Source organism: Accipiter gentilis, chromosome 25 (assembly GCF_929443795.1).
Source record: "Accipiter gentilis chromosome 25, bAccGen1.1, whole genome shotgun sequence".
Taxonomy (NCBI): domain Eukaryota; kingdom Metazoa; phylum Chordata; class Aves; order Accipitriformes; family Accipitridae; genus Astur; species Astur gentilis.
Window position 1 is genome coordinate 16365594 of NC_064904.1, and position 27743 is coordinate 16393336.

At 45.1% G+C, this 27743-nt stretch overlaps 1 protein-coding gene across 2 annotated transcripts in view; it reads right to left on the reverse strand.

Annotated features, from left to right (window-relative positions):
• Nucleotides 1-27743, reverse strand: part of PRKCH (protein kinase C eta) — a 120294-nt gene that overhangs the window by 91371 nt on the left and 1180 nt on the right. The window contains exons 1-2 of one of the 2 annotated variants that reach the window (XM_049828648.1): nucleotides 981-1015; nucleotides 602-665 (exon numbers count right to left, since the gene is read on the reverse strand). In XM_049828648.1, coding sequence (XP_049684605.1) covers nucleotides 602-665; nucleotides 981-1013 — 97 coding nt within the window. In that variant the 5' untranslated portion in view covers nucleotides 1014-1015. Of the gene's footprint in view, nucleotides 1-601; nucleotides 666-980; nucleotides 1016-27743 lie in introns of those variants that run through there. The other variant, XM_049828647.1, reaches the window with a different exon arrangement.

The window sequence follows — 27743 nt, forward strand, 5'->3', positions numbered from 1 at the left end:
GAGCTCACATCCATGCTCATAGCTGGTATCACAGTAAGCAACAGGGAAATTAAAAACATCATACTATAAAAGATAGATAGAGCAAACAAATCCACGCAGATAGTTTTTCAGGGCAGCTGTCACACTAAAAAACTTCTAAGTTTCCTGCGCAAAGAGAACTCGGGAAACAGAAATGCATGTGAAGTAGATGGGAATCATTATGGAATAAAAATCACGCAGATGTTTTAAACATGTTCTATTTTAAACACGCTCTACGTGCTCCTTAGCTTGCCCTTCAAGAGGCACCCAGGTGAAAAGTACAAGTGACAAAAACAATCCTTTTGAAGGACAACTTCAGATAAATAAACCAGATCAAGCATGAATCGGCTCCCAGAGTCCAAGATCAGAGCAATAGCAGAGCAAAGGGCACACACAGAGGGAGCCGTTACAAAGAGCCCCGATCAGATTTCCCCTCTCCCACCTCTCAAGAAACCTCTGGCACACAATAGCACGTGGCCTGCATGAAGAATGCCATTTGCTTATATACTGCTTGGTCACTGAAGGCAAGAGTATACACCAGAGTCCCGCTCTTAATGGAAACAAGCCAAAATGATTCCCTTACCTTCTGTGAAGCTGCCTGTAAGAGTTATGACGACAAACACTTTGCCTTCTGGCTCCAAATCCACCTGAAAAAGTAAAGGAAATGTTAGACGACTGTTTTTCAAGGCAAAGATTCTTCTCAGGATTTTGCATGATAAATCTTGCCGACTTTTTATAATATTTGAAGCTCTCTATATATTCTCATGCACACCCTTAATTTTGCAAAAAAATCAAGCATTCAGGGCTCCATAACAAATAAGGAACTTGATCCCTTTCTTCTCCTAGAAGCGCTGAACAATCTCAACCTTGCTCGAGGATATAGATATTAAAGAAAAAAAAAATCAAATATGGCTAATAGTGTTCCAATTTGTCAGATAAATGAAGCGGGAAGCAGGAGTAACATTAAACACACGCAATTCTCTGAAAAGATCCATGCATATCTGTTTGGTGAATGGATATTTCCTCCCTATTATATCTTATCCCATTTAAATTATTTCAGTCTCTCAAAATACTGTCAGTGCTGGGGTAAACACCGATTTCTTACATAAATCACCTTTTGGCCTTAAACCATAGAAAACAGAAAACTGTCAGTGCCGTTACCTAAGGACTTGTTATCGTTTAATCTAAATTAGATAGAGATACAGAACATAATTTTAGGGATCAGAGATTCAATCCCAGTGTCGGTCAACCTGTCCTTGAAAGAAGGTATTTATTTTTTGGTAAGTAGATTTTTCATTTTTAGTTACATTTTTAATTAAGGTCTTGCTTTTGGGTTTTTTGTTCACTAGCTAGTTTTTAGTAAAAATCATAGCTAAGGATCCCTGAAGTTTGAGTCAGGCTGTCACACAGAAATCTCGCTTTCAAAAAAAAACCAAAAACCAACCCAAGGCAACCCCCAATACACCCCCAAATTACAAGGTTAAAATTAGCAAAGAGGAGCTTCACATCTCATGGGTATCAATAATCTGTGCAGAACAGAAACTCTGAAAATAGACCTCTCTGGAAGAATGACTAAACATGATCGTTCAAACCCCCTCTGCTCTTGTACAGCCACCTTTCCCTGGTCTGTCAGAAATAGAAGCAAACCTTCTACATCAACAGCCCCAAGTTTCATCACGGAGATGCCCACGATTTTATACACCCTGGTGTGCACACTGCAGAGTAGAAAAACATTTCCTGGTCCTGCAAGAAAGGATGATGAACCCAAGGCTCCCTCTTTTTTCTCGGGTGACATGCAATGTATCCTGCCAACACTTTGATTCCTCTTCAGTGTTACCACATACCACCACATCATTCAAATAAACCTCTAACCATAAGCCTAAACTACCAGAGCAACAGTGTATGGACCACCACTAATCCAGACATTTGCCCACGGTTTGCAAAACCCTGCCAGGCACCAACCGCTCCTTTTAAGGGAATAACATTAAGATACAGATGTAAGAGAAAGTTGAACTCTATATATCCAATGGAGGAGCCAAACAGCCATGCTACAAATGGACAGAAAGTATCTGCACTGCTGTAAGTGGGGGAAGAAAGTGTCCAAGCCAGGCTGACTCCGCAGCATTAAGGTATAGCAGCGTTTTGTGCTGGCACCTCCACTCCTACGGATGCTAACTGCAGCTTCACTAACACGAGCCAAGAGAAAACAACCTTCTGGGGTAAGTGAGGGGGAAGCAGAGACAGCACACAGCATCACATACATCCCCCTAGCCTGCAGTTTATTGCAGAAGTAGAGAAATTGTTTTTAAACGATTAGGAATTTGTTAGGATGAGCAGAGCAAATACTTTCAGAGAAAGGATAAGAGAACATCCTATTCGCACGACTCCAGCTACAGTCCAGAAGTGACACATCTCTATCAGTGGGATACAAAACAGGGAAGCTAGAACTGCTCGGCAAAATCCCATCAAAATGTTGATTTTATGGACACTATATTTTCCACTAATAAAAGCCCAAAACCACACAACCAAATCAATCTCACAGGGAAAATTTAAATTAAATATTTAGCTTTGACTCAGTATTAATTTTTTTATTTGCTTGGGCTGCTTACTACACTGGCTTTAGGAAGCTGTGTGTCAACAGCCCTCTGTCTCTATTAGTATCGAAGACACTCCCCAAATAAACTTCAACTCCAAAGATAACATGCATCATTATTACCTAAATTTCAGTTTGCTGGAGAGATAAGCAGCTTTGTAAAGAAATGGTTCTTTCAAAAACGTGTACTGTCTATAATATATATACATACACAGTCACCGAAATTGATTTATGGGATATCAAGAATTCAGATTTTAGGGGAAAATCCTTACTTACGTAGGTTTCCAAACTCATTCTTCAGTGCTTATCATTTTTCTGCCAGTCTCAATACACAATGGTATGTTAAGACTCCTGTTTTCACATTCACAAAGAGGATCCTTCCTCTGTTCTTCTGACATACATGGTCTCCAGCGGGAAATGGAGCAAATCCTGCACTCCTTGTTTAGTCTTAAAAGGAAAGGCTTGTCAAGACAGAAGCAGCTGGGCTGAGACCAGGAGGTGCAACAAAAGCATCATCCACCTTTGACACAGGGCACAAACAAAAATTGGTCCAAACTCTGTGACACACCTTGCTCTCCATCACTGCAAAGGGGATTCCTCTGCTCAAGGCAGCATAGCCTCACAAAGCAGTAACAAAATAATATTAAAAGTAATAGCAGAAGATTCATGAGGGTTATATAACAATCTCTATCCCTTCCAGACCCCAAAATTAAAGACCAGTCAAATCCCCTACACCAACTAAGCAGCCATGCTCATGTTATATCACAGTACAAGAGCACTCAATAAAGATGATCTAGCTACACTCAAGAACTTCTCATGGCACATGTTAGCAGGATTTAATGAAAAATTACAGCTGAAAGGCTCCAAAATGAGGACTGAAGCCCCAGCATGCCAGGAGCTGCTGAAACTTTGGCACACCGGCACCCCACTGGATGCAGGATCGATAGTGAAATCTTGCCCTGTATAAGGGGTTAAACCAGACAGTCTGAAGAGTTTCTCTGGTCCTAAATTGATAGCAACAGCAACAACAAAAGATAAGATACAATTAAATTAAGTAATTAAAATTAATAAACCACTGGTAGAAGTCTGGCTTTTGGATCTGATGTGATCTCCTTTAAAGATGAAATTTGACCAGCTAAACAGCAGCCAATGCAATATCTGAGATCAAGTCCCAGATACGTGGAACGTGCCCGAAACAGAAAACAACCCCCGATCAAGAAAACTGAAAGGAAAATCTCTGACTGCAGGCCTGCCCGAGATCAGACGATGAAGCAGCTCCCAGACAGCAACACCCACCCGGCAGGACGCACGTCCTCTCGCCGTCGCACGGACCCCCCCCGTACCGCGGCCGCACGACGCGGAGGGGGCCTCGTGCTGCCGGCAGCTAACCCCCGCGAGCTCCTCGCGCTTGCCGGACCACAACCCGTGAAGCCAGACCGACGTGCCGAGCCGGCACGTACGGCAATCGGCTTGCTAAGCCCGGGCCCCGGGGCTAACCTCAGCCATCCTCGCGGCTCCATTCCCCGTGTTCCTGCCCCTGCTTTACACCTTCATCACCGCCTTCACGCTTCGCAGCGCAGAGACACAAAGAGCACGCGCTTCGGGATAGCTGTACCGGCCCAGCAAGCAACCACAGCCACATTTAGGCACGCAGAAATATGCCCGTAACCATCTGAAACCAGGTGCCCACAAATGAGGAGTGTGGTACCCTACTTCTTCCCCAAAAGGAGGAACTCCTAATACAAGCCCTCCTTCAATCCCTTCCGTCACTAAAGAACTTCTATCCCTAGCACCTACTTTCACCGACTGAGAGGACTTCTCGCTATGCTCTGTTATTAAATAAGATTCGAGCACTTCAAAAGGAAGCAGCTGCCAAAGGACTGGCCCTCCAGCCATGGAAGGGATAACCCTATCTAGCAACGGCTGGCTGGCGGCCCAGGCCCTGACTGTGCGCCGGCAAGGCTCCGGCGATGTCGGTACCTCCCAGCACCGGTGAACACCCTCGGGATCCAGCCTCACGTCAGTGCGGGTGTAACGCAAGTACCACAGATGTGCCAAGTTTTGCTTCTTCTTTTCTTTCTTTTCTTCCCAGCATCAACTGTGGCTGCTTAAAGGCGAAAAACTGTGTTTTTACAGAGAAGCAGGGGCCACAGTGTTATTCTTGACAGAATTATTAAAGTCCAAAGCAGACCATGCAATCAGTTTGGGTTAACAATGCAGCTGACGCTGATCTTCTTTCTAAAAAAAGCAGGACAGGCTCGGAGAAACTCAACAGCCTGAAGGCAGCACAGATGATGCTAAGGGGGAACTCGATGTCATAATATAGGAGATAAGCGATACAGGAATGTAACCATCTGTATGTATTTGGCAACAATATTCAAAGAGTAGTAAGTACAGAGAAAAGTTTCCTAATGCCAAGATCTATTTAGCACGTGGTAACTTTTAAGGAATCACAGAATTCCGCCCAGAAGGTTTAGTATCAGAGCAGGAGATGCACCGCAGTGCGAAAAGTCCTGTTGTACTGCGAGAAGCAAAGGAGAAGCCTGAATTTTTATGCATGCATGACATTGCGAATGCTATGAGGTACACTGATCTCCAAATAAATTGAACTAAACTGGTGGCGTGCAGCATCACAGCATTGGCATGCATAGCTGTAAACAGTAATCACCCTCCCCTCTCTCTGGCACTTTTGCCCTCAGCCTGGTCCCCCAGAGGACAACTGGGAGGAAAAATACCAACTTTCTGGCTGTTTTAGAGGTAACTTGGCCAAGTTTTAGCCAACTGGAAGAGGAAAGAGTGCTTATCGGTGTAGTAAAGCCTTTAATCGCCATTCTCTTCTAGTTCAAGGAAAAGGAAGACAGCACGTGCCTCCATAGCACAAAGGCTCGATAAGATCAACTGTTGGAGCGCAGGAACCCCCTTTGTATCTGTAAGAACAACACAGGATTTTGGCCCAGAGCTAAGCATACACTTTAACTTCTGTTGAACTTCACAGCCGTACCTAAGAGAAAACAAGCGCTGGAGGATTTTGGCAAGCGAGCTGGAAATGAGCAGGTAAGGACTGATGAGTTCAGCCGTGGTTTCGTTACGCTTCCACCGTGAGACGCAACACTTTGGCAGCGAGGCTGAACGCAGGACCGAGGAGGACTTCGCTCCTAATTCAAACCACTCGCAGGGTGCCCCATGCCTGAACTTGCCGAGATGGCGCAGCTCCGCGTGACTTCAAAGGGAGCTGCAAGGGATCGGTTTCCCACAAGGAGGGGCCCCAGCCAACCACCTCATACACCTTCTCCAGAAAAGGACTGTACCAACATCGTTCCCGACAGCTAGGCAGGTGTTATTAACGCCCCTTCTCTGCGTTACAAAAAAAGCTAGTTCGGGAGTGAACGAGGGAACGGATGCAGGGAGACTCAAACAGGGCTCCTTAATCATATGCCTTCACACATATAGTAAAACTGGTCGTGCGTGATTCAGCAATGGAAGAGGTTTGGAAAACAAATTCAGAGGGAGGGTAATCTCTCAGGCAACATATCAACACCCAGCTGAAGCATCCACTGAACTCGAAGAGCAGGTATAGTCAGTCGGCCTCTGAGAGAGCCCGGCATGCCTCTGTGAAAAACTCACTGCGGATGGGAAGAGGCAGATCCGAAGGGTGGCTGCCTGCCTGCGAGTCGCTCGCTCTCCGAAATGGAGACGAGGTGGACCTCCAGGATGAAGAGACATCTTCAACGTTGCATCTGGCATGAGCATTAATTCTTGCAAACACAACTTCAAAAGGCTTTTTCCTCCCTTCCCCACTACAGATAATCCAGTCTGGGAAGCCTGATCTGAAGCACGCTGAAATCAGTGGGAATCTTTTTATTGTCTTTGGATCAGACACAAAAGACGACTGCATTTACCCTGGAGCCCAGAACATCCTTTCTCCCATTGCTGCTCCGTCCTTTCTTCCCCACAGGCACAATTAGTAAGCATCCTAGAAGTGCAACCTTTTTCTAAGCCATGTCAATGCTGACGTGGCTTCAAAAACAGAACAAGCCAGACACTTGCAGTGAATAAAGCAAATATAAAAGCAACCTGGGGACTTAATTAGCTTAATTAAACAAGTAGCTATATCTTTTGACTTCCTACACAATTTTTAAATTTAATTAACAGAACTGCATATATAATCAGTCATTTGTAGAGGCAATTCCCAAGGCTCTGTTCAGTCAGAAGAGCTGAAAGTCTGGGTTAGGCTAAAGCTGGTTTTTCACATGCCTCTAGTTATTTCTTTCAATTTTTCTTGTTTAAGCTCCTAACAGATCATGCTTATGGAATGTCACATCTTTCTGTATTTTAATAAGGTAGCACCTCCACCTGAGCATGCCTTTGTTGGACAGGTCAAGTAGCAATTTTCTCAACCAAATCCACAGTGTCTGGATTAATCACTCCCTCTTGTATGTTTCAAGGCTGACAGACACCTGTCTATCAAGTCAAGAACCTTGGAAAAATCCTTAGGGCTCTCTAGTACAAAGGGGATTTTGCATTTCCAGACCGACAGATTAAAGTATTTTTCCTGCACAGCATGCAATTTTTAAGATTCAAATCAGTGTGCCTAAAAAAACCAAAATGGGGTGCCAAGCACCTTCTCCTTCCTGCAAAGGCTGGCAGATGCTTAGGGCAGTAATTTCCACCGCAGGTGCCAAGGGCAGACTTGGACAGTTTCTCAGTGACCCACGACAAGCTCCATGCAGGGGAGGCCCTAGGAGACGCTGTTTGGTGAACAGCAGCGACCCCAGCTCTTGTTCCACCCGAGCTTTGAATCTGGTGCTGCCAAACAGCAGCACATCCCTGCTCCCACCACGATTTAATTTTGATGCCAGGTCTCAAAACAAAGAGCGAGCACGGGGTGACACAGCGCTGCAGAAAGGCTGCCAATCCCACCTCTAACTGGTGGGTCCATGCACCATGCTGAATTCACAGTGTCGAAGCCCTCGCAGCTCACAGATTCCAGCTGCAGCAGATGCATGATTAGACCTGGAGATGACACCTGGTCCGTTGGGGGTCAGCCTGGCCATCCCCTGTTAAGGGACAAAGGCTCAAAACTTCTGCCTCCTGCAAGTGACGATAACTGTCAAAGTTTCAGGGGGAAAATAAACCTTTCCAACAACTATTACTACTGTACGTTTAACACTCTGGAGGTTAACCCACAAATGGGTGGAAAGTTAGTCTCTCTCATAACTCCTATAACCAGTTATTCCAGCTATTAGTGTAATATTGTCATTCTAATTTTTTGTTCCAGGACAGCTGTTTGAATTATTACTTTTGCTTTCAGTCAAGCTGCATAATTATAAGCTGTGTGCCAGCCATGAGCAATCATGCATAACTAATGAGTCTTAGCCAATCCTGGACTCTTTAATCAATTTTAGTCTGGTTTCATCCAAGAGACTACCCACCTCAACAGGAGATTTGCTCAGGTAGGAAGAGGAAGGGCTGCAACAAGATTTATCTATCCTGTGAAAATTCCTGCCAAGAAAACCTGTTTGAAGGGCTACAAATAAAATATAGATAAAAAAGGAGGTTTCCAATCTTAAGAAAAAAAAATTTTTCAAAAGTGTGAGCCAAAGCCTGCTCCTACTGGAGTTACACCAACTTCTACGACTTTTGAGAAATCCCACTTCTAAAGCAATGAATGATTTATGAGTAATAGTTGCAGGTGACTGCTCTTCAGTATATTTGAAAAAAATTGTAGGGTTATAAAGTTAAAATGAGAGGCACACACACAATTGGTTAAGGGACTATTATATTTTTGTTCTCCTTATATTTTTAAGGAGAAAACCAACTACTCCTCTCTGGAGGGATTTCTGATCTCTTTTTCCTGAGTTATGTGGCAGGGAAGGAAATCCAATTGCCCGTTTATCAGTCCCACAGTACTGACGTTTCTCAAAGACCGGGTATTGACCCCAGCAGCGCCACCACAGAGCAAGGACCCGTTCCTTCAGAAATTTCAGTGAAACTCAAAATGCAGCGAGGGATGGAGGAGAGTCTAAGAGCCCCATGCACACACGGGAGTCTGCAACAGAGGAGGGCTCTCATCCACAACCCCAAGACAAGCGTGGGGCTAGAAACGACTAGGGCCAAGAAGAAAACACGAAAGATGAACAGACCCAAGCAGCGAGGGTCCAATTTCTGAGGGCGCAGAACATGCCGAGCACAGGACAACTCTGCAAACTGCCCACAAACACCAAAGCAGGCACTGAAAACACCTGCCTCAGAGCCTTCCCCTCTCGACTCGACGGGGTGGTTTGCTGTCACCCCTCCCTAGCGGGGCCCGTGGCTGAGGGAAGGACGGTGGTCTCACACGCTGCTGCCAGCAGCTCTCGAAGCGGGGCACACAGCCCGAGTTTACCGCAGGCAGCTCTGCTATCGCCGGGGCGCAGCCGCGCCACGGCTTCCCGTCCTACGCAGCTCCTGCAGCGAGCCGCTGCAGCCCAAGAGCTCCTGTACGGCCCCACGGGGTAAGCTGGTGAAGCAGTGCTACTGGGATACAAGAGCGATGGAAAGCCAAGGTCTCCCCTTTTGGGGGAAAGTCTTGGGGAACGGATAGGAGCGAGGCAGCGAAAAGCCTGGACCAACCTCGCACCTGCGAGACGTCAAGTCGCGGGTGATTCCGCTCCACTTTCGCACCTGGCCAACAAATGGCATCTCGTTTGCACGTGGTGGCCGGGGGAGATGCCGGGCAGAGAGCAAAGGCTGCTCCGTGCCTCCCCGAACGGGCTCAGCAACCCCGCTGACCACAGAGCGCAGGGGCAGGACGCCACTTCCCGGGCGGCCTCTCGACACCTTCGTGCCGCCTCCCCTGGCTCCCTCCCGCAGCTGCTACGACCATCGCCCACGCGAAACCACAATCGCGTGGGCAGGATGCTTTCTGCCTTTCCCTACCACATGCACATACAAGCGGAGCTTTAGCTCTGCTGCGCACAAATTATTGAACCTACATCTTGCTTTGTAACACCATGCCAAATACCATCGCGTCCAGTCCGTCACTGGATTCTCCGCCCAACTCCTCTTGCCTGCCTCCTGCAGCTTTTTTTTATTTCTTTTTTATTTTTTTTTTAAGGGATGGCAGGGAAATCACAGATTACTTTCATTTCCTAACAGGCAGACACTAACATCAGTGCAGGACCACTAAATTAAAGGATGGCAAATGCAGGGCTTCATTTTCAGCTGTTTGAACACTTGATTACAGCAAATACGCCCATGCACACATTTGGTAGCTGGTATCAGACTATCGGTTTGCATATGCAATGTATAGAAACCTGCCTGCAAACACCTATATATGCAATTGTAGGTAAAAGAGGCTGAAAATGGGACAGGGTCTCTGCTCTTGAGAGGCTTAGGAGCTTTGACAAACAAACAAAAATCTTCTATTTCCATTCAATGAACAGTAACAACAGGTCAATAAACCTCAACAATCAGTTATTACCAACAAAACAAAAATCTTTCAACAGCTCTAGAGCCCTGGGACACCACTTTAACTATTACACTCTGGACCCATGAGTTGCGAAGGGATGATGCCAACAGCTCGTGTTTTACTTCTCTCACCGAGTACACAATGCAGGAAATGACGTTTTCTATCTCCAAGTTCTGGAGATGATCAACAAATTTATTTTCTGTCACCTATATTAACTCAATATAACTTGGCAAAAAAACCAGGAAGTTGTGCCGCCAGTTTTGCTGTTTACAATAATAAATAAATAAATCACTGACAGGTGCCAAGCAGGCAAGTTGGTGGTGCCACTTCCCATTTGGAAACACTCCAAGGGCCATAGCAATGAGTTGGTGAGCAGAGTTTCCTCAAAGTAAAACACTGACATAGCTGAGCTTAGGACTGATGCAACGTCCCCCAACAAGAAAAGGGCAGGCGAGCGCTAGCGAGGGAGCGAGCCCAGGTAGCCCATGTACCAGCCAGCGCACACCAGAGACCTGTGTTTTGCCCATAGGGGAACAGAACAGGCACCAGGCAGAAATACAGAAGGAGAAACAAAAACATTGGGCAGAGAAGCAATAACAACGCTCTTGGTCTTGAGGAGAAGTCTTCCAAGGCACGGCATTCACCTGCAGTTTTAATTAACCTTATTAAAAAATCTTGGCAGGCTTATGAATCATTCATGACTTTACATTAAGCAGCAAAATCTGCATCGTGATCTGAGATTCGGTGTTCAAGGCACCCTTGTTGGTCAGCCAAGGATCATCATCATACAGCTACAGCAGGAAAGCGCCGTGTAACTTAGGGGAAATCCACTGGGTTGTACAACGTCAGATAAGGCCCTCAATATCCTGTTCGTGGATCCAACCCAAGGAATTGTAGACCCCTAAACCAATTGCAATACTCAGCAAAGAACCCCTTTGCAGTTGTCTCCCCAGCACCTTGCTCATTTACATACTTGCGTTGTTCTCCAGTATTCAGTGCTGGAAGATATCTTCCTGTTATTCATAGGTTTTATTGCATAATCTTAAACTTCTGTGAAATTCTTCTCATTTGAGTCTCCATTAGGTGCGTCACTATTTCTAAAATATCTTCCTACTACATATAATTCATTGGTGTACTGCTGCTTTTCCATTTTTGTCCAATAGCTCCTTCTTCTTTCTAAAACCAGGCCACAGCTGATGAGATCATGAACCATTAAAATGCATTAGTCCTCCAGATATAATCCATCAAATTTCTTAACACCCCAGGTAGAAAGGTGAAAGGTCACAACTTTCTGCTACTCCAACCAGAGACTCACTTTTGAAGAGCCAAATCCCATCTTTTTAATAACAGTTTAAAAGTTAAGTCCTGGTGGTATAGCAAAAGGCAATCTGCTGGAAAAGTCCAGCTATTTATGGTGCTTGATCACTATTCAGGGGTGCTGTAAAATTAAAAAAAGGATCCCAGAGCAAGATGTAATAAGCATCTTGACGCCTACAGCTTGATGGCACCTGGGGTTCCATGATACAGAGATTCAAATGCAACCCAAAAACTCTGCAGAGGGCTTCGTTTGCAGGCACCTGCCCGCTTCTTCCCTTTAACACTGAGCATCTAAAAGATCTGTACTTAGCGGGGGGCCTTGCAATAGCCAATGCTATGCTGCTCAGTTGGCAAGTATTTTGTGTGCTGTACAAGGGGCCAACAGGGATCTGTCCTGATCATCGCTCACCTATCTCAGCCTGACTTCCAGAGCTGCTGTAGCACTACACCTGGGATAGCTGAACACCAAAACATGGATGGTAGGGCTAAGGGAACCTCCATGTCACATAGGCCCACAGTGCTTGCTTTCACCCAGAAAAGCTTCCCACGCAGGCTGCCATCCTCTTTTTGCAACCCTGGTATCACACTCCTACAGCGGTGGTGATGCATCTCTCCTAAAGGCAACGTGATGTATGAAAGAAGCTGCATATATGAGATCATACACATCACCTTTTCAACCAAAGACTGCAAAGCCCCTTGGGGTGCTGAGGAAACCTTACACCATCAATTTTATAGATAAGGAAAGCAACATACGGGGATGGCAGGAGCAGAACTAGAAACAGCGCTTGTGGACTTCAAAAGCCCGACTTAGCACACTGCATGGCAGCCACACCACCTTGGAAAAGGGCAAGGAAGACTCTGCAGTACCCGTGAAAGCAATGCATGCCTGGACTGAACTGCAGTCCAGATGTCAAGAAGAGTCAATTGCTCCACAGCACCAGAACCCATCACTCTTCAGTGACTATAAAGCCTCGCACTAAGTTATTTTGGGGGGGGAACCGGAGAGGGGGGGGAGGGGACACACAACACACACCACCACTACCCCCATCAGTATGACAATGAATTAATTTACGTGCAAAATCAAGTTATCAGCAGTATTTCTGACAAAATATAAGATTTCAAATGACATATCTCAGTGGCATGCCAGTCTTTAGAACTGCAGCTCCCATCATGGATATCCCTATTTAAAGCCTTAGCTGCATTACTCGTCCTTAGTGAGGATATGAAAAAGGAGGGATTCATTCCAACAACTTTCGCAGCCCAGATCCTGGCATGGGCTGTAACACCATGGAGAAGCCTAAGCACTGCTCCAACCATTCTTTCCAGATCTTGAATTAATCACAGTGACTTCTTTCTTCCTCCTCTCACTTCCTCACCTAGCACTTTTTTTAACACTGAAACTATTAAGGACTAACATTTATGCCAGTATTAATACACCACATCTCTTCTCACACTCCATGTTGCAAGATGATCTGTCAAATGATTTGAGATGGAAGGATGAAAAGCAAACTATCAAATGTAGGTGGTGCCTCACAGGAAAGAATCTGCTTGGGACACAGCGAAAGATGAAGAAGAAGGCTAAAAGTACTTTAGCCCACACGCTAACCCCTGTCCCATTCCCTGCCAACAGCTTATGGGATTGTTTAACATCCCTGGCACACACATCCCCGAACATCATGTAAAAGCAGTAGCAGTTTCTGGCCGCACAGCCAATTAGATGTTTCTAAAGGTACAAAAAAAAAAAAGGAGTGCCAAGGCATGCGCTCCCCCAGCATTCCTGAAGGTATGATGCTTGCTCCTGCTGTCCAGATGTTACCACTCACGTCTCCGCTCTAATCCCACAAGGTCCAGCACTGGGAGTCACAGTCAAGTCTTCACGCAGCAAAAAGAATGTAGGTTGGGATCCAGTACGCAGCTGACAACACCCAGACAGGACATGCCATTGCCAACATTTGCTTCGCCAAGTTAGATCATATCCTATTTGTGTAGTGTTTTTTGTTTGTGGGTTTGTTTTTCTGTTTGGGCTTTGGGTTGGTTTGGGTTTTTGTTTTGGGGTTTTTTTGGGGGGAGGGGGGAGTACAATAAAAATATTTCTGTAAAACAGCAGTTAAAAAAAAGGCTCATAGGTGACGTTCTTCATAGTGAAGCACCCTGGGTTGTGTATTTGTACAGAAAGGACTGGGGTGTGGGGGGGTGGGAAGTTCCAAAATCCTGAAGCCAAGCACTGCAATAACAGACTGTCCAAGACCAAGCAATTTTTAGTTCCATCAAGTCTGTGATTACAGTTTTCCTCATCTACCTCATGAGAGAGATGATCTCACTACCCACTTGTGACCATAAAGTCATAGCTGTGACTCCAGCAATTGAGTTGAGATGGGAAGGAGCTGAAAAGCGTCGGCCTCCAGCCTTCTCCCGGCCACTGGATGGGTGACAAGGTGACATGTCACTGGGACAAGCTGTTCAGCTGATCCAGCCATCTGCCTCCATCTGAAGGAGGTGGCACTTCTGGGGTTTGTGTGCAACAGCAAGCCGACAGGCAGCTTGCTGGCATCTACCAATAGCATATTGTCACACATTTCCCCTTTTTAATAATTCTTTTTCCCTTTCCAAAGCATGGTTTCAAGATGAGGAAGCACTTCTCAACCAACGTGACCAAGATGTACCTTGGATTTAAAAAAAAAGGGGGGGTTGGGGGGGACACGATGACACAGAAAGTGTCTGCAGAAGAAAAGGTCAGAACTTGGTTAGAGTGGTTTTGCTCACATGTCAATCGAGAACCTGCTGCTGACCACATTTCCCATCCGAAGCTCAACATCACCTGCAAATCTGCAGATAAACGTTGCTCTCTTCGAACAGAGCTTTTGCTGGGGATCACTGCAAGTCCGAGCACATGGCAATCCTAGGTAACCCGGGAGCAGGACAGGCTCCATCACGTGGCCATCATATTTAGGACAACTGCTGTCATGTGCCCTCCTTGATAAATATTTAGTTTCTTTGTGAATGGAAGGCCTGGCATTTAATCTGCGGCACAGCCAGTGTTGCATGTGCTTTATATTACAAACACACATGCTTTCAACTCCAGCGCACTAGCTAATACATTTAAAAGTATAAATACCCTTCTGGAGAAAAGTACTTCCCTACCTGGGTGGCACTGCTAATGTGGACCTTATGCTTCTCCTCCCACTGACAAACAGCCCTTGGTGAGGGGGGACATACTACCTTAAGTCCCAAAGCATAATTTTATTCGCCCCAGGAAAAGTCACATCAATTTTAGTCTTATAACCTTAACCAGAGAGCCTTCACCAGCTGAGGACAGAAATCCCTTGGACAGCATTTATAGTCTTTCAAAATAAAATCAAATAAATTCCCTTGTTTAAGGTTTACCAAGCCCTGTAATAGAAAGCTGAGAAGCCAGTCAAACAGTTCCTCTCTTCTGTACAAGCAGGATGCTCAGAAATGACCTTGGGGGGAAGAAAATGAAAGAGATACAGTCCCTCTAATAACTGCCATACATCCAATGCAGTGAACCATTACAAATGCAGTCCCCTAAGAAAGATAATAAAACACCTAATGCTATTCAACTCCTAATAGGCATGACAGCATGACACTGAAAGAGCCCTAGATAAGATTACAGCAGCGAAGAGCTGGATCCTAAACTAGCTGCATTGGAGCTGCTGACTAGATCCTTGCCACCGCTGCACCATGAGTTTTGGCTTTTTATGAATCTAAAAGATTCCTCTTGCAACCCAGCAGCACTTGAAAGACTTCTTGGACATTACCACACACAGTAACATGAAGCACTGAGATGGTTTCGGATACTGAGATAGAAAGTCTGAACAAGTAATGACCCACTGGAAAATTCATAGCAAGAGATGGAAAGATCTGGTACTCTTCAAACACCTACATGTTCTAACTGTGGCTTCGAAGCAAGCCACAACACTGCCTATTGTAAAGAGCACCGTTCCTGTGGAAACGGTTGCTTAATGTTGTTAGTGATGGAGTAACAATAAATACTAGAGGTGCACAGAATTTTGCAACTATCCATTTACTGGCTATATATATATAAAAGAAAAAAAAAAAAAAAAAAAAAAAAGAGGTCCTGTTCTTATCGTTGACAGTGAAAAAAATTACCAGAGTATTTTTGAGAGTATTATTGTGCAGCTGAAGTAACTAAAAAAAAAAACCCAAACCCACATTTCTCTGCAAATAAAATTTCGTATGCCCAGGACTATTAACATAAGGAGACTGTTTAGTCAACCTAGAAGTGAACCACAAAACTTGTACTGAGAAAATGTTGATGAGCATTTCCAAGGTCAGAAAGATTCTCTCATAACACTCTTTCAGGAGCCAAGCACAGGGGCACCAAAGGTTGTTTAAAACCAGCAAGCCTCAGTTACTCTTTTCTCACCTAATGTTCATGTTCAAAACAGGAACAGGCACTTCCAAAATGTTACTAAAATAAGAAGTGGCATTGCTTAAAAACAATGAGTACTGCATATCCATTGCTGAGGCAAGTCTCTTTGCAGTAAGCTTATTTATATATAGAAATAAATCCACTGACCTCGTATTAATCACAAACACTCCTTTCCCTATGACAAAGGGAAATGACAAACTTGCAAGGACACATCAGAAACCTTCTGAGATTGCATCCACATAAGCCAAAACATGTGATGACTTGAATGAACGTTGCTTCTCTTCAGAGAAATCCACCCAGACCCTACAGTTTTATTCTTGACAAAATCAGAAGAGTGCAATTCTAAAATGAACCATCCAATGATTTTGAATATCCTAAGGTTCTTCTAAAATTCTGGAGTTATAAAGTTCTTAACTTTAAGAGTTTTACCCAACAAAGTGGTAACCAGAGGGAACGCAACCAGTCAGAGAAATTTCTCCTCGTTACAAGCAGCGCTAAACGAGAACTGAAATGAGTGTGCGTTGTGTCCTGTCTGTCCCACGACACGCACGCATTCGCACGCATTTCTACCTACCCTGCAAGCATTAACATCCTGCGCTCCTGCAGATGTGCAGCCACACGCAGCAACTGCTCACCCAAGACAAGCTAAAAGACACGGCTTTCAGCACCCCTTCGGGGGAGCTTGGGTAACATCGGAGCTGGGTTTTGTAAGCGTCCAACAGTGGCTGTAGTGAACTGCAGGAAAGAGCGTAGGGGTGATTATGAACTGATAAATCATTAAGCCAGTTCTTCAGTAGAAGCAAAATGAAGGGAAAAGCCATCTTGGTATCAAGCTTTGATCAAAATTGGATTACTGTCCCCAGCCTCCCCAAAGCTTCCCCCCACCCTTTTCTTCCGGCCGTCACCACTGCTCTGCAAAGGCAGCAGAAAGGACGCTGCTTTCGCATGACTCCAAAACCACAGTTCACAGCCCACCAAGTTAACTCATTCGGCCTTTGACTGATGGTTTTTTTAGCAAGCTCAGCTATGAAATGGGGTAGGCGAGAAGCAGAGACACGAGCAGGAAGCACTCTACCTCTCTTGCTGCACAGCAACTACCCATGAGGCAGAGGAGGACAAAAATCTGCTGGGTATCCTCCTAGGTCTGTCCTACACAAGCTGCCAGAGCTCACAGGTCACAAACCTGCTGAAAAAGTGCTCCATCGTGGTTAAACACAAAACCTATTCCTAATCTGGATGACTTTGTAAGCATTCACCCAAGTGAAAAGGGTTTCATCCATACTAGCACATGAACATCTTTTGCCTACAAGGGGCCGAAAACCATTCTGTAAGGGTGTGCCTGAATTTTTGATGCTTTATTCCTGAGCCTGCCAGACACTCCAGAATCCAAGAGTTTGCTCTCCATTACACCACCATCACTCCAAGATGATGACAAGCCCTAAGGATTTGGGTACAGTGAGTCCTGGCCTGCAGAGACAGCACCGTAACAGTAAATGCAGGGGTCACGCTGTCCTTCAGGTAGAGCTAGAGATCTTAGCCTCAACCTGAAGAGATCTGGAACATGCAAGAGAAAACGTATCTGCTCCTCTAATGTTGCTGCCGGTTTCTATTGTCTGCGTCATACCCCATTTGTCCCTCAAAGGGAAACAGCAAGGCCCTACTGTCTGGGCTCACTAACGCAGCTCTAGAACTTGCTCCTTTCTTGGACATGAGCACAATGTACTTGATGGTCTTCTAGGCTCACACCAAAAACCATTCAGCAAGATTTTGCACAGGAAAGTGCAACATGTTCCCTCCTAGAATTAAGAAGATGGGGAAAAACTCTATCATCTTTATTGGCAAGACAGGCTAAATGTTACTTGAGCTGATTATTTGAAAATGTGGTCAAAATGAGTTGCTATCATTAAGTACTGACAGGGTTATTATAATAGGGGCTAATTTTTGAGAGGAAGATGGCTTACCCTAGCACAGCTGGGTTTCTACTCGGTTTTGCTCCACTTCAAAGCAAGAACAGCTTAGTTGCTCATATAGTAGCTACTAAACCACCACAATTACATCCCACTATATTAAGGAAGACCTAATACACAAGCATTTTTTCTTAGTGTAGGTCTGTAATCTGCCACATCGTGAGTTCCTTGCAGAAAAAAGAGGCTGATACTTCTATGAAAGGAAACTGACTGGAGGGTCATTTCCAACAATCTCCAATAAATCACACACACACACCCCCATAAGCCAGTCTTGTGAGAGTACCCAAAGCTCCTACACTGGACTTTTTACTAAGTAAACAGATAATGAAGTGATAGGTGTGGGGCTCCATCTTGCAAACTGATTATCAACAGCAATACTCCCACAAAGCCCTATTAGGGGACGGAGGATCACCCTACACATTTGACACCACTGTAGCTTTTGTATTAAATAGCGTTTTCCAACTGAGTAGCTTTGACAAGAAATCCCACCATAGATTTGGACTGCACAGGAACATTTTCCTCACATAGTTATATTTTCCTCCAGGCTCAGGAGCAAAGTGCCTTACAGAATAAATTTTCATTGCATATATTAATGTTAGATGCCTCAGTCTGTGAATGACCTAGATAATAAACTCATTGCACGGAAGCCAATTCCCTCCTCTTTCTCAGAGCTCCGTGAGCACTCACTGTGCTCAATAAATAATGTACAACCCAGCCATCATTATAAAGCCTTGTTGCATGCAAGAAGGAGGAAAAAAATGTGTCCAGTTCTTCTCCAAATTAGACCGGTGCAAAGCTGGCAGCCTAACTCCATTGATGCCACTGCGAATGCACCAACGTAAACCTGGCAAGCAAAAGCAGAGGCAAGCACCAGGCTCCTATTCTGCTGAAATCTCACAGAGGACACAGGCAAACTTTTTACAGAGTGACATTTTAAAACAAATAAGAAAGGAGGACGACAACTTCCACATCGGTGTTATTAAAATTAGATGCCAGAAAAAAGTGATGTATGGAGAGCAGCTTCTCATTGAGTGTGCCAGAGTTTACATGCACAGGAGGGATAAGAATTGGGCCCCGCTGCATGAAAGGTTTCTCCCTTTCTTCAGATTTAAAGCATTTAAATTTTAAAAGAATTAAAGGATACAAGCTAGGAGAAAACATTCAGTAAATCAATCCCCAGATTTCACCACTTGGAACAACATATTTTTTCCTTTGCTCGTCAATCCTGGGCAAAAACCAACAAGCTATACGGCCTTGTTTACCAAGGAAAATAAATGCAGGACAAAGTAGGAATTCAAACAGGATAAACTAGTCTTTCATTAGTCGTTCTTGATCCAGGCAGCCTTCGTTATTCTGAAGGAACTTAGCCCAGAATTGAATACATTTAGTACAGGATGAGCACACTGACCAGTCTAAGTGGAGAGAATCACTCTAGAAACTAAATCACACATAGACAAGCCAACCCCAATGCTATCAGAGACAGCATTTATTTGCAACTATTTTGCCAGATAAAAGCATTTAGGAGTACAGACATCCCATGCTGATTTTTACTGTCATAGTAAAACTGTCACCCTCTTTCCTATCCAGACCGTAGAGCTAGCCCGCTCCAACGAACTGACACAACCCTAAATGATCTTTCTGACAGTCCACATCTCTCTCTGACTCATATGTACAGCACTTGGCATAGTTATGACTGGTCCCTATTTGAATCTGTTACAGCATCTGTAAAACTGTGAGTGACAGCAAATATTTTCTGTCCAAAAAGCAATAAAAGGATTTCCAAACTAAGACCCCATTGCTACCGTAGGAGGTTTAAGATACTAAAGCAAGTGGAGAGGTATATGAAGGCTTTAATTTACAAGTGATGTCTTGCTTACATGACAGAGTAAAATTAAATTTACTCAAGAGAAAAATACAAATTACAGTACTTTGCTAAAATGGAGAATAATGACAAAGAGCTAAGAAAAACATACGACACAAGCAAAGGAAAAACAGAAACCACAGAGCAGGCAGAGAGAGGGCTAGAAACCAGAAGTGCTGTAGGAAGGTATGAGCTGCTTTTTCAGACCAAATCAGACCGGCTGACAAGTCAAAATCCTGCCTCTGAGGACGGCTGATACTAAACATATGAGACAAAGGCAGGAAAAACATCTCAGTGTTCATATATGGAACTGCCATCTCAAACCTCTCCTCAGCCCCTAGATGCACATTGTCAGACTGTCAGTATAATTCTTACTATTCGGTGTAATGTCCTGGGACAGCACAGATACGCAGCCTGTTTCTCACATCCTCTCCCTCACTCGCCTCCATCTGAGAGGTTACAGGGCTGTGCTGATCTGTCGAGTGATTGCACACTGCAAATTATTTTATCAATTTATTTTTTTTAAAAAGCACAGCAGACATGCAATACTCATACACCAAATGACATGTTTAGAAATATGTCTTGCATGGATGTATTTTCCTGCTCTCTTTCTTTTGACAGAAATATCCCTATTGCAATAAAAAGTTAAAAAAAAAAAAAGTCAAAAAAATTCCACTAAGGCCTATGCAGCATTGTCACGTCGGTTAAAAAAAATAGAATAAATAACCCATGTCCCATCTCACAAACTGAAGTCAGCTACCAAAGCTGCCCAACTTTTGTTTCTGCACCAATACTTCATCTCCTGTCTGTTCAACAGCCAGGAGACCCCTCCTGGAAGGAGTCTGGAGACCTGCCACCGTATCACTGATACAAATACAATCAACTCACTCATGAAACTCAACACTTACGAAACTTGGCAGGTGAACACCAAGAAGAAGTATTTATGTAATGTCATCTACAGGTTCACACTCCCCTCCCTCCTGCCCTGCCAACGTTTTTTTTGTATTGCCAAAGCTCATGGGTAACTACAGTCATAGCAGCATGCTCTTACTCCAGTGCAAGCTGTGCCTACCCGAAGGACAGGTCTACACCGTACAATGGAACAGAGAAATCCCCATCCAGCGACAAGGAGGGCCAGCGGACAAGCTGAAATCTTATCCCAAACCTGAAGTTCCAAACACCCTGTGTCTGTGCAGCCCAGGGCTGCCATCCTTCCCAGGCTGGGCTTCACTGGTTTGCAAGGTGTGTCACTCAGAGGAGACAACCCTGGATGTGACATCCATCTGTCACACAGACAAGACACCCGCATCCCCTGTCTGCAGCGGATGCAACTCTCCATCCCGAGGGCTGCATCCCTCCATCAGGACATGGATCACCGGTGGGCTAAAGAAGCATAAGGTTTTCTGGGGATGCCGTGGGTCCCACAAGGAAGACAGTGGCTGAAAACAAGCTGGTGGCTGCCAGAGCAACTCTTCTGCCTGCAACCTGAGCAATTCTTCTGCCTGCAACCTGCCCCCTGCCCCACAACCGAGGAGCCCCAGGGAAGAGCAAAGCAGGGAATGGGCCGTCAGCTGGTAAAACTGCTCTGGCAGGCCTGTGGGATAGATCTGGTCATCGATTAGATTCCTCTGGTCTAGCGTAACAAGGGCAGAAGGGCACACAAGGCCTCGCAAGGGCAGTGAAAAAGCAATTTTTTCCATCACCTTGGGCCCGGCACAGACGCTGAGATCTTAGCGCTGAATATCGGTAGCGCCAGAATTGCTGAGGAACACTTGCTCTCACGCAGCATTGCGCTAACGCAACGAAACCTGCCGTACATCTGTTCATGGTGCTGGCTTTCAAAATAAAGCAGGATGGTTTCCTCAGCAATTGCCTTCCCTGAGCGATGAGAACATCTCATAATATCAAAGAACAAAAAATGTCATTGGCATTGCAGAAATTTAAGTAATTTGTCTGGCATACCCTAAGTAGCTTAGTAACATTAATTGGATGCTTCAGGATGCGCTTTGTTTTAGACATACATTTGCTATCTTTGATATAATTATAAAGCAAGTCTTTCCCTCACAACCAGCCAGGGCTTCTTGTACCAGCACAACCAAGGGCATGGCTTGGGAGAGGAACAACGCCTGGCGAGCTCCACCAGGACACGACGCCAGGTTAGTTATCCAGGACTCCAGCCTTGTTCACTGCACGGCCCCACAAATAACACAGGGGTGGAATAAGCAATCAGAACAAAGATTCTCACTGTCTCCAGAAGAAATTAAGTCTGCAGCACGGTTTGACATATATTAACTGCGTGCCTAAATAGGCTGAGATTTGGGAGGCAAGAAGGTGCGATGCCTGATCCAGAACACATTACAAAAGCTGCCAGCAACTCGTTTTACTTGCCAACTCCTCTGTTCGCCTTCTTCTCCATGGTTACACAAAAGGTCCCCTATTTCTTGATTGTATTAGCAAAGCACAATAGCTACAATCAAGCCTAAAACATCAAAGGAGCTTTAATAGGTTGCAAAGAAAGGGTGGGAGTCTTATTCACTTCAGTAAGGGATATGCTTTCATATTGAGTTACACTGTAAATCAGTAGACTTTCTAATGGCATTTCAACAGCTTAAACGGCCCCCTCGACAATCTTTTCTGTGGGGTTTATTGCCTATAAGCTCAAAACGGCCAGAAACCAAATCATTACTCAGAAAATACTCTTACAGAAAGCCTCGGACAGCCTGGACGAAATGCAGAAAGACCCGTGGTAAAGGCTAAGTTAGAAGATGAAGGGAGCGAGACAAGGCCGGTGGGGCGCAGAGAGCAGGGCTGGGGACAGAGCTTCCTGGGGTGCTGGGCTCACTGGTGCTGCGGTCGCCCCGTGGGCCCCCCCGCCTCCTCCTCCTCCTTCCACACACAGCCTCTCTGAAAAGAGCAACCCCAGGGCCAGGGGCACAGGTCTGCAAGCCCCCTCAGGAGCTGCTTCTGCCACGGCTAACGCTGTTGAAGGAGACACGGGCATCGGCCCTCGGCCTGCCGCCTCTCCCTCTAACCAGGCCTTGCAGCTAATTCAGCAGCAACACCACCGGCTGAGCAACGGGCCGCAGCAGAAACAGAAAGCTAACACTGAAATAAAAGCAACCTCATTAGCAAGGGCTTCGACAAACAGCTCCAGAAAACCCTCGTGTGACCATGCGAGCTGGGGCCTCTCCCAGCCACCCGCTCCACCCCAGGCCGAGAAGCTGCCACCAGGCCACAGAGCCGAGGTTTCGGTGAGCGGGCTGGCAGGCAAAGGCAGCGTGGGCCGACAAACCTACGTGCCCACCGCGTCGTGGAGAGAGAGGGCCTGGGTGCCTTTCAGCGGGGTTTGGGTCGAGCTTTCGGCTCGGTGGCTGCTCGCCGTTGGGGAAAGCCACGCGGTGATACTCGCACAGCCTATCTCAGACAAACTGCGCTGGGTGGGAAAGCGTGCTCCTCTCCCGCACGCCTCTCCGGCATTCCCCGAGCCCTTCCCAACTCCAACAGCATCAAGGGAACAGTTCTCAAGACATAGCTGTGGAAAAACAGACCAAGGAACACACTAGAAAGTCGGTACCGCAGCGGGACCAGGCACCCAGCCGCGTACAGGACAGCCAGACTCATGTCCTGCTGTACCCAGTTCAAAGCCAGCGTGTGAACTCCAGTCCCACAGACCCCGACCGGCATCCCAGTGGCTCCGACCACTGGAAGCTGGCTCTTCTCATTCTTTGACCAAATCCTTCCAGCCTAACACACTCTCAAGCAAAATGCCTATGTTCTCCAAGGATGCTCGCAGTTGCCCGACAGGTCATTTATTGGGGAGAAGCTGATGGGTGAGTGAGAAATCAACTCCTAATTAGCTCAACTTCTGATGCTGAAACAGGGCAGAAAGCATGCAGCTCTTCGTAACAGTCAGCCCTAGACGTTCTCATCTGCCTTGATCAGTAAAACTGTTATTAGCATCACACGCCCCAGGATTATTTAATACCTGACAAAGCGCAACAATTTTTCCTTTTTATTTATTACAGCCTTTGTTTTAGGCTGCAGGGCACTCTCAGGTAGCCTTGGTGCACGGGACTCTGCTGGCATTTTGAAGGGTTTGTTCGTAGGGCCTAAGGACAGCTGTATGCTAAAGGAAAAGAAACAGAAGCCGAAGTTCTAGTAGCTTTCAAAAACCATCTTACCTTCTGCAGTGGGTGTTTCTCTCTACTATTCCCATTCAACATAACAACTGCACATCAGTAATAATAATTACAGAGACAACTTAAAACTTACCAAGAAATAGGAAAGGAGTTTACTCAATCCTAGTTTGCAATTAACGCGCAGCGTGACTTTCACACAGATCAGAAATCTGCACTATGTATACAGTTGTTGTGCATGGAAACAGAAATCATATGGACAGATTGCTACTGCTCTTTATCTCTCAGCCTGCTACTGACCTACGGAAGGAGACACTATTTACTCCTGCTCTACAAGCTGCAGTGCATCTCTACAGGTGGGCACAGGCTGATGCAGGCACAAAATACTGCATCGCAAAATCCTGTCAACAGCTATAAAGTATTTTTGGCTTCCTGATGCAAGTTTTGCCCACTTGGAGAACACTCAGCAGGGAAGCGGGAGTCAAAACAAGAAGCAACCATATCGTATTTGACCTGCAGCACCCTGGCTCCCTGCCATGGTCATAATGCTCTGGGGAAGAAGTTGCATTCTCCTTTAACTCTTCAATTTAATGTTCAATAAATACAGTTGCATATAAACATGGGTAAAACACAGTTCTTTCTGCCTTCAGACAGAAAAAAATCATAGCAAAGGATACAGGCGAAAGAGCTCAAGTTACGGAATGCATGAGAATTATTTGTCTTAATCTCTTCCTGCACACATGAGCAAATGGTAACAAACTCATCAGGAAGTTGCGATTGGCTCATTAATCTTATAGTCCATCTGTTATCTAATTTCCTTCAGTATACTTTGATAAGCTGCTACTTCAAGATCAAGGTTGAATTTTAACTCCTTGTTAAAGTCCTAGAAATTATGACATCTCTACACAGGGACTAACAATTTTTACAATCGTAATTAAATAATTCCCTAGTAACAATGCAATTCAGTGTCTGTAAATAGTGTTTCCCCAAGCTTAAAAATTACTTCAGCCTCTACATAAAACTTATAGGAATAATCCTATCTATTGTAAACATCTCCCCTTTCAGTTACAACTGCGTAATCCAAATTATTTATGTTGTTTCACTGACATACGACTGCTTCCCGTAGTGCACTCAGAGACAGTTAAAGAGGAGACACTACCTTTTAAAGAGGCATATGCCGAGTAAAAAGATCTTAGCACATGCTAGTGCAAAATTAGATGCTTTAAAAGACAAGTTTCAACCCTGATGTAAATCATAACATTACAGCTTTCGGATAGCAGCCAGCTTAATTCCCCACTGCGTTGCACTGGGCAGGGTCACGCGCACCTGTGTAAAATGCTACCATTCAGGTTTGCACAATTTCACACCCACACAGGAAAATGCCTAACAGAAAAAACATGGTACCAGAGAGATCGCTCCTGGTTTTAACTACATTAAAGCATGCTGAAGGCAAAATGGCATTTAACTGACAATATTAAAAAAAACTACTGCTCTGCAACTTGACAAGTAAATATAAGAAATGGGAAACAGAGAGAAGGAACTTCAGGTTACTAACCTCTTACAGATTTATCTGTGTAAAATTAGTCAAATGTGTTTAATAACTAATAGGCAAATTAAAAGATATCCAGACCATAGTAATGTGTTTACTAGAAAGACTTCAGAAAACAATCAAAATGGTTAGAAGAAAAAGGGTCAGTTTTGAAGAGTCTCTGAACATGGATTTTAGCGCAAACCATGAACAGAGAACTCTGTCCCAGTACCCAATGGGATGACTCAGGTGTATAAGCATTACTGATGAGACAGTTCATGTCCATACACTTACTCATCTGCATAAGTGTTTGGGGTCATAATTGCAGTGATGTACCTGCAAGTCATCTGGGAAGCACCAATGCTTACACACCAACTGCTCCTACTTGCCTCTCACCGACACTTCCTACAGTTCTCACAAGAGGTGGTGACCAATGTTACAACTAATCACTTTTTTTGCAGCAGGAGAAAAATCCATGTTTATAAACAGAGCAGCATGAGCCTGAGAGCTCATGCCAAAATTTTCAGGCCAACATGTTTGCTGAGGGACTGTCCCAGGTTATCCCCAGCAGCTTGGCTCTCCAGAGGAGAGAGCTCAGGGAGCAGAGGCAGCCAGCAGAGCAGAGGCAGTTTGGCTGTTATCAATCCAAGGAGCATTTGGAGTTTACCAATATATTGTTGTCCTTGTTTCTGAAAAGTGAACGTAAAAATTCTGTTCCAAATCAAAATGAAAAATTATGCACAGCCAAGTCAGTGTAAGCCAGGTTAAACTTTGAGGATTCACCAATCTTCCCCTCACTCCATTCACTCCTTCCTTGCCTACATGTGCTTTTGCTTTGGGGATGGAAAAAGGGCAGTATGAAGGATTTCAGAGTAGAAGTGTTGCAAATCATCTTCAAATCCCTTGTGGTGTCTTATATCGTGCCAGCAGTTCATAGACCTTGGGTTAGTACAAACCAGCATTTCCTATCTTTCTGATTACACAAAACCCCACGGCAGCCTTGCTGTATTTATCAACACATATTAAATTATCAGGGCAAGATGCTGTTCCCTGTCATCATGTGATCCCCGCTGCACGCTATGCGAGATGCTAATGAAGCAAGTCAAAAGGGAGGGGAGAGGAGAAAGGCACAGAAGATGAACACTTGCTCACTCCCCACTAAATCCACCCCAGCTGTAATTTTTAGACATTAACTGAAAAGTTAGAGCAGCAGCTCCTAGCCTCTGTCTACACACCCAGATATAACATCAGTTTACATCATTCTAGTTAAAAAACTCACTGATTTTCCACCCCTTTGCACCCATCAACTCACAGGTACAGGAGTTCATAAAACATGTGCCTATCCAGCAGGGATAAGAAACTTTGCCCTCACCAAAGACCAAACAAGCATTTCAGGCTACAGACTGCATCTGTCCTAAAAATCAGCACTGCAGGATAGATGAAAGGAAAAGAAACAGTGGGCCCCTGGACATGCATGCATCCACACCAGAGGCAATATTATTATAGATATTTTAGTAATGTAAATAAGGCCACCACCTTTGCAACAGAGCAGTCCAATCCCACATGTAGCCAGACCCAGTGTGACCGGGACTCCAGCCTCCCGAGAGAATAGGGCCTCTCTCAACAGCAAAGAGGAAACACCCCCAGCAAATTAAACAAAGAAAACCCTCAAAACTACGGCTCTCTATCCTGAGCTCACTCCTTTACCCTGGCCCACAGGGGTTCGTTCTGTATTTAAAACTGTTTTAGCACAAGTCCCAGGAGCAGTTTCTCTCCAGCAGCACAACTAGCCTGGGAAGATGGGCATGCACCTACCGAGCAAACCCCTGTGAATTCTGCTCTGGCTGTGCTGTCAGGAGCAATATCTGAGCCAAGTCGTTTGAGGCTAGCCTGGATCCCTCTGCCTACACAAAATCACATCAGGGGCTGTCTGAGAGAAACCACCTTTAGTGCACGAACCTCAAGCCTATCTGTAGAGTACCTAAGTACACCATAAGAAGGAAAAAAAAAAAAAAAGAAAAAAAAAGGGCCAACATACACCTATTAATCAATCCTGCAACTGGTATTTCCCTGTAATCACCCATCACCCGAGAGGTGCAGCATCACACCTCAGTCTCAGATACCGGCTGAGAACAGAAAGCAGCGTATTCTCCCCAGCGATACGATCGAGATGCCTATCTGTTCTCTACAGTGTCAGCTCTCTTTCCTCTACGTCTGATTTTATTGTGGTGGTTACCTGACCACGCGTGCTGAACTTCCTGGCCTCGAAAAGTTAATACCTACCTTAACCTCGGAAACTCTCAGCTCTTCTGCACCTTCTCTCCCAAGAAGAAATACCTTTTTTTTTTTTTCTTCTTTCTTTCCTTTTCTAACCTAACACAAGCAAATTCAAACTCCTGTCTGGATCAATACAGTCACTTCTTCCTTTACAGTAGTGGAAGCAAAGGCACAATTTTAGA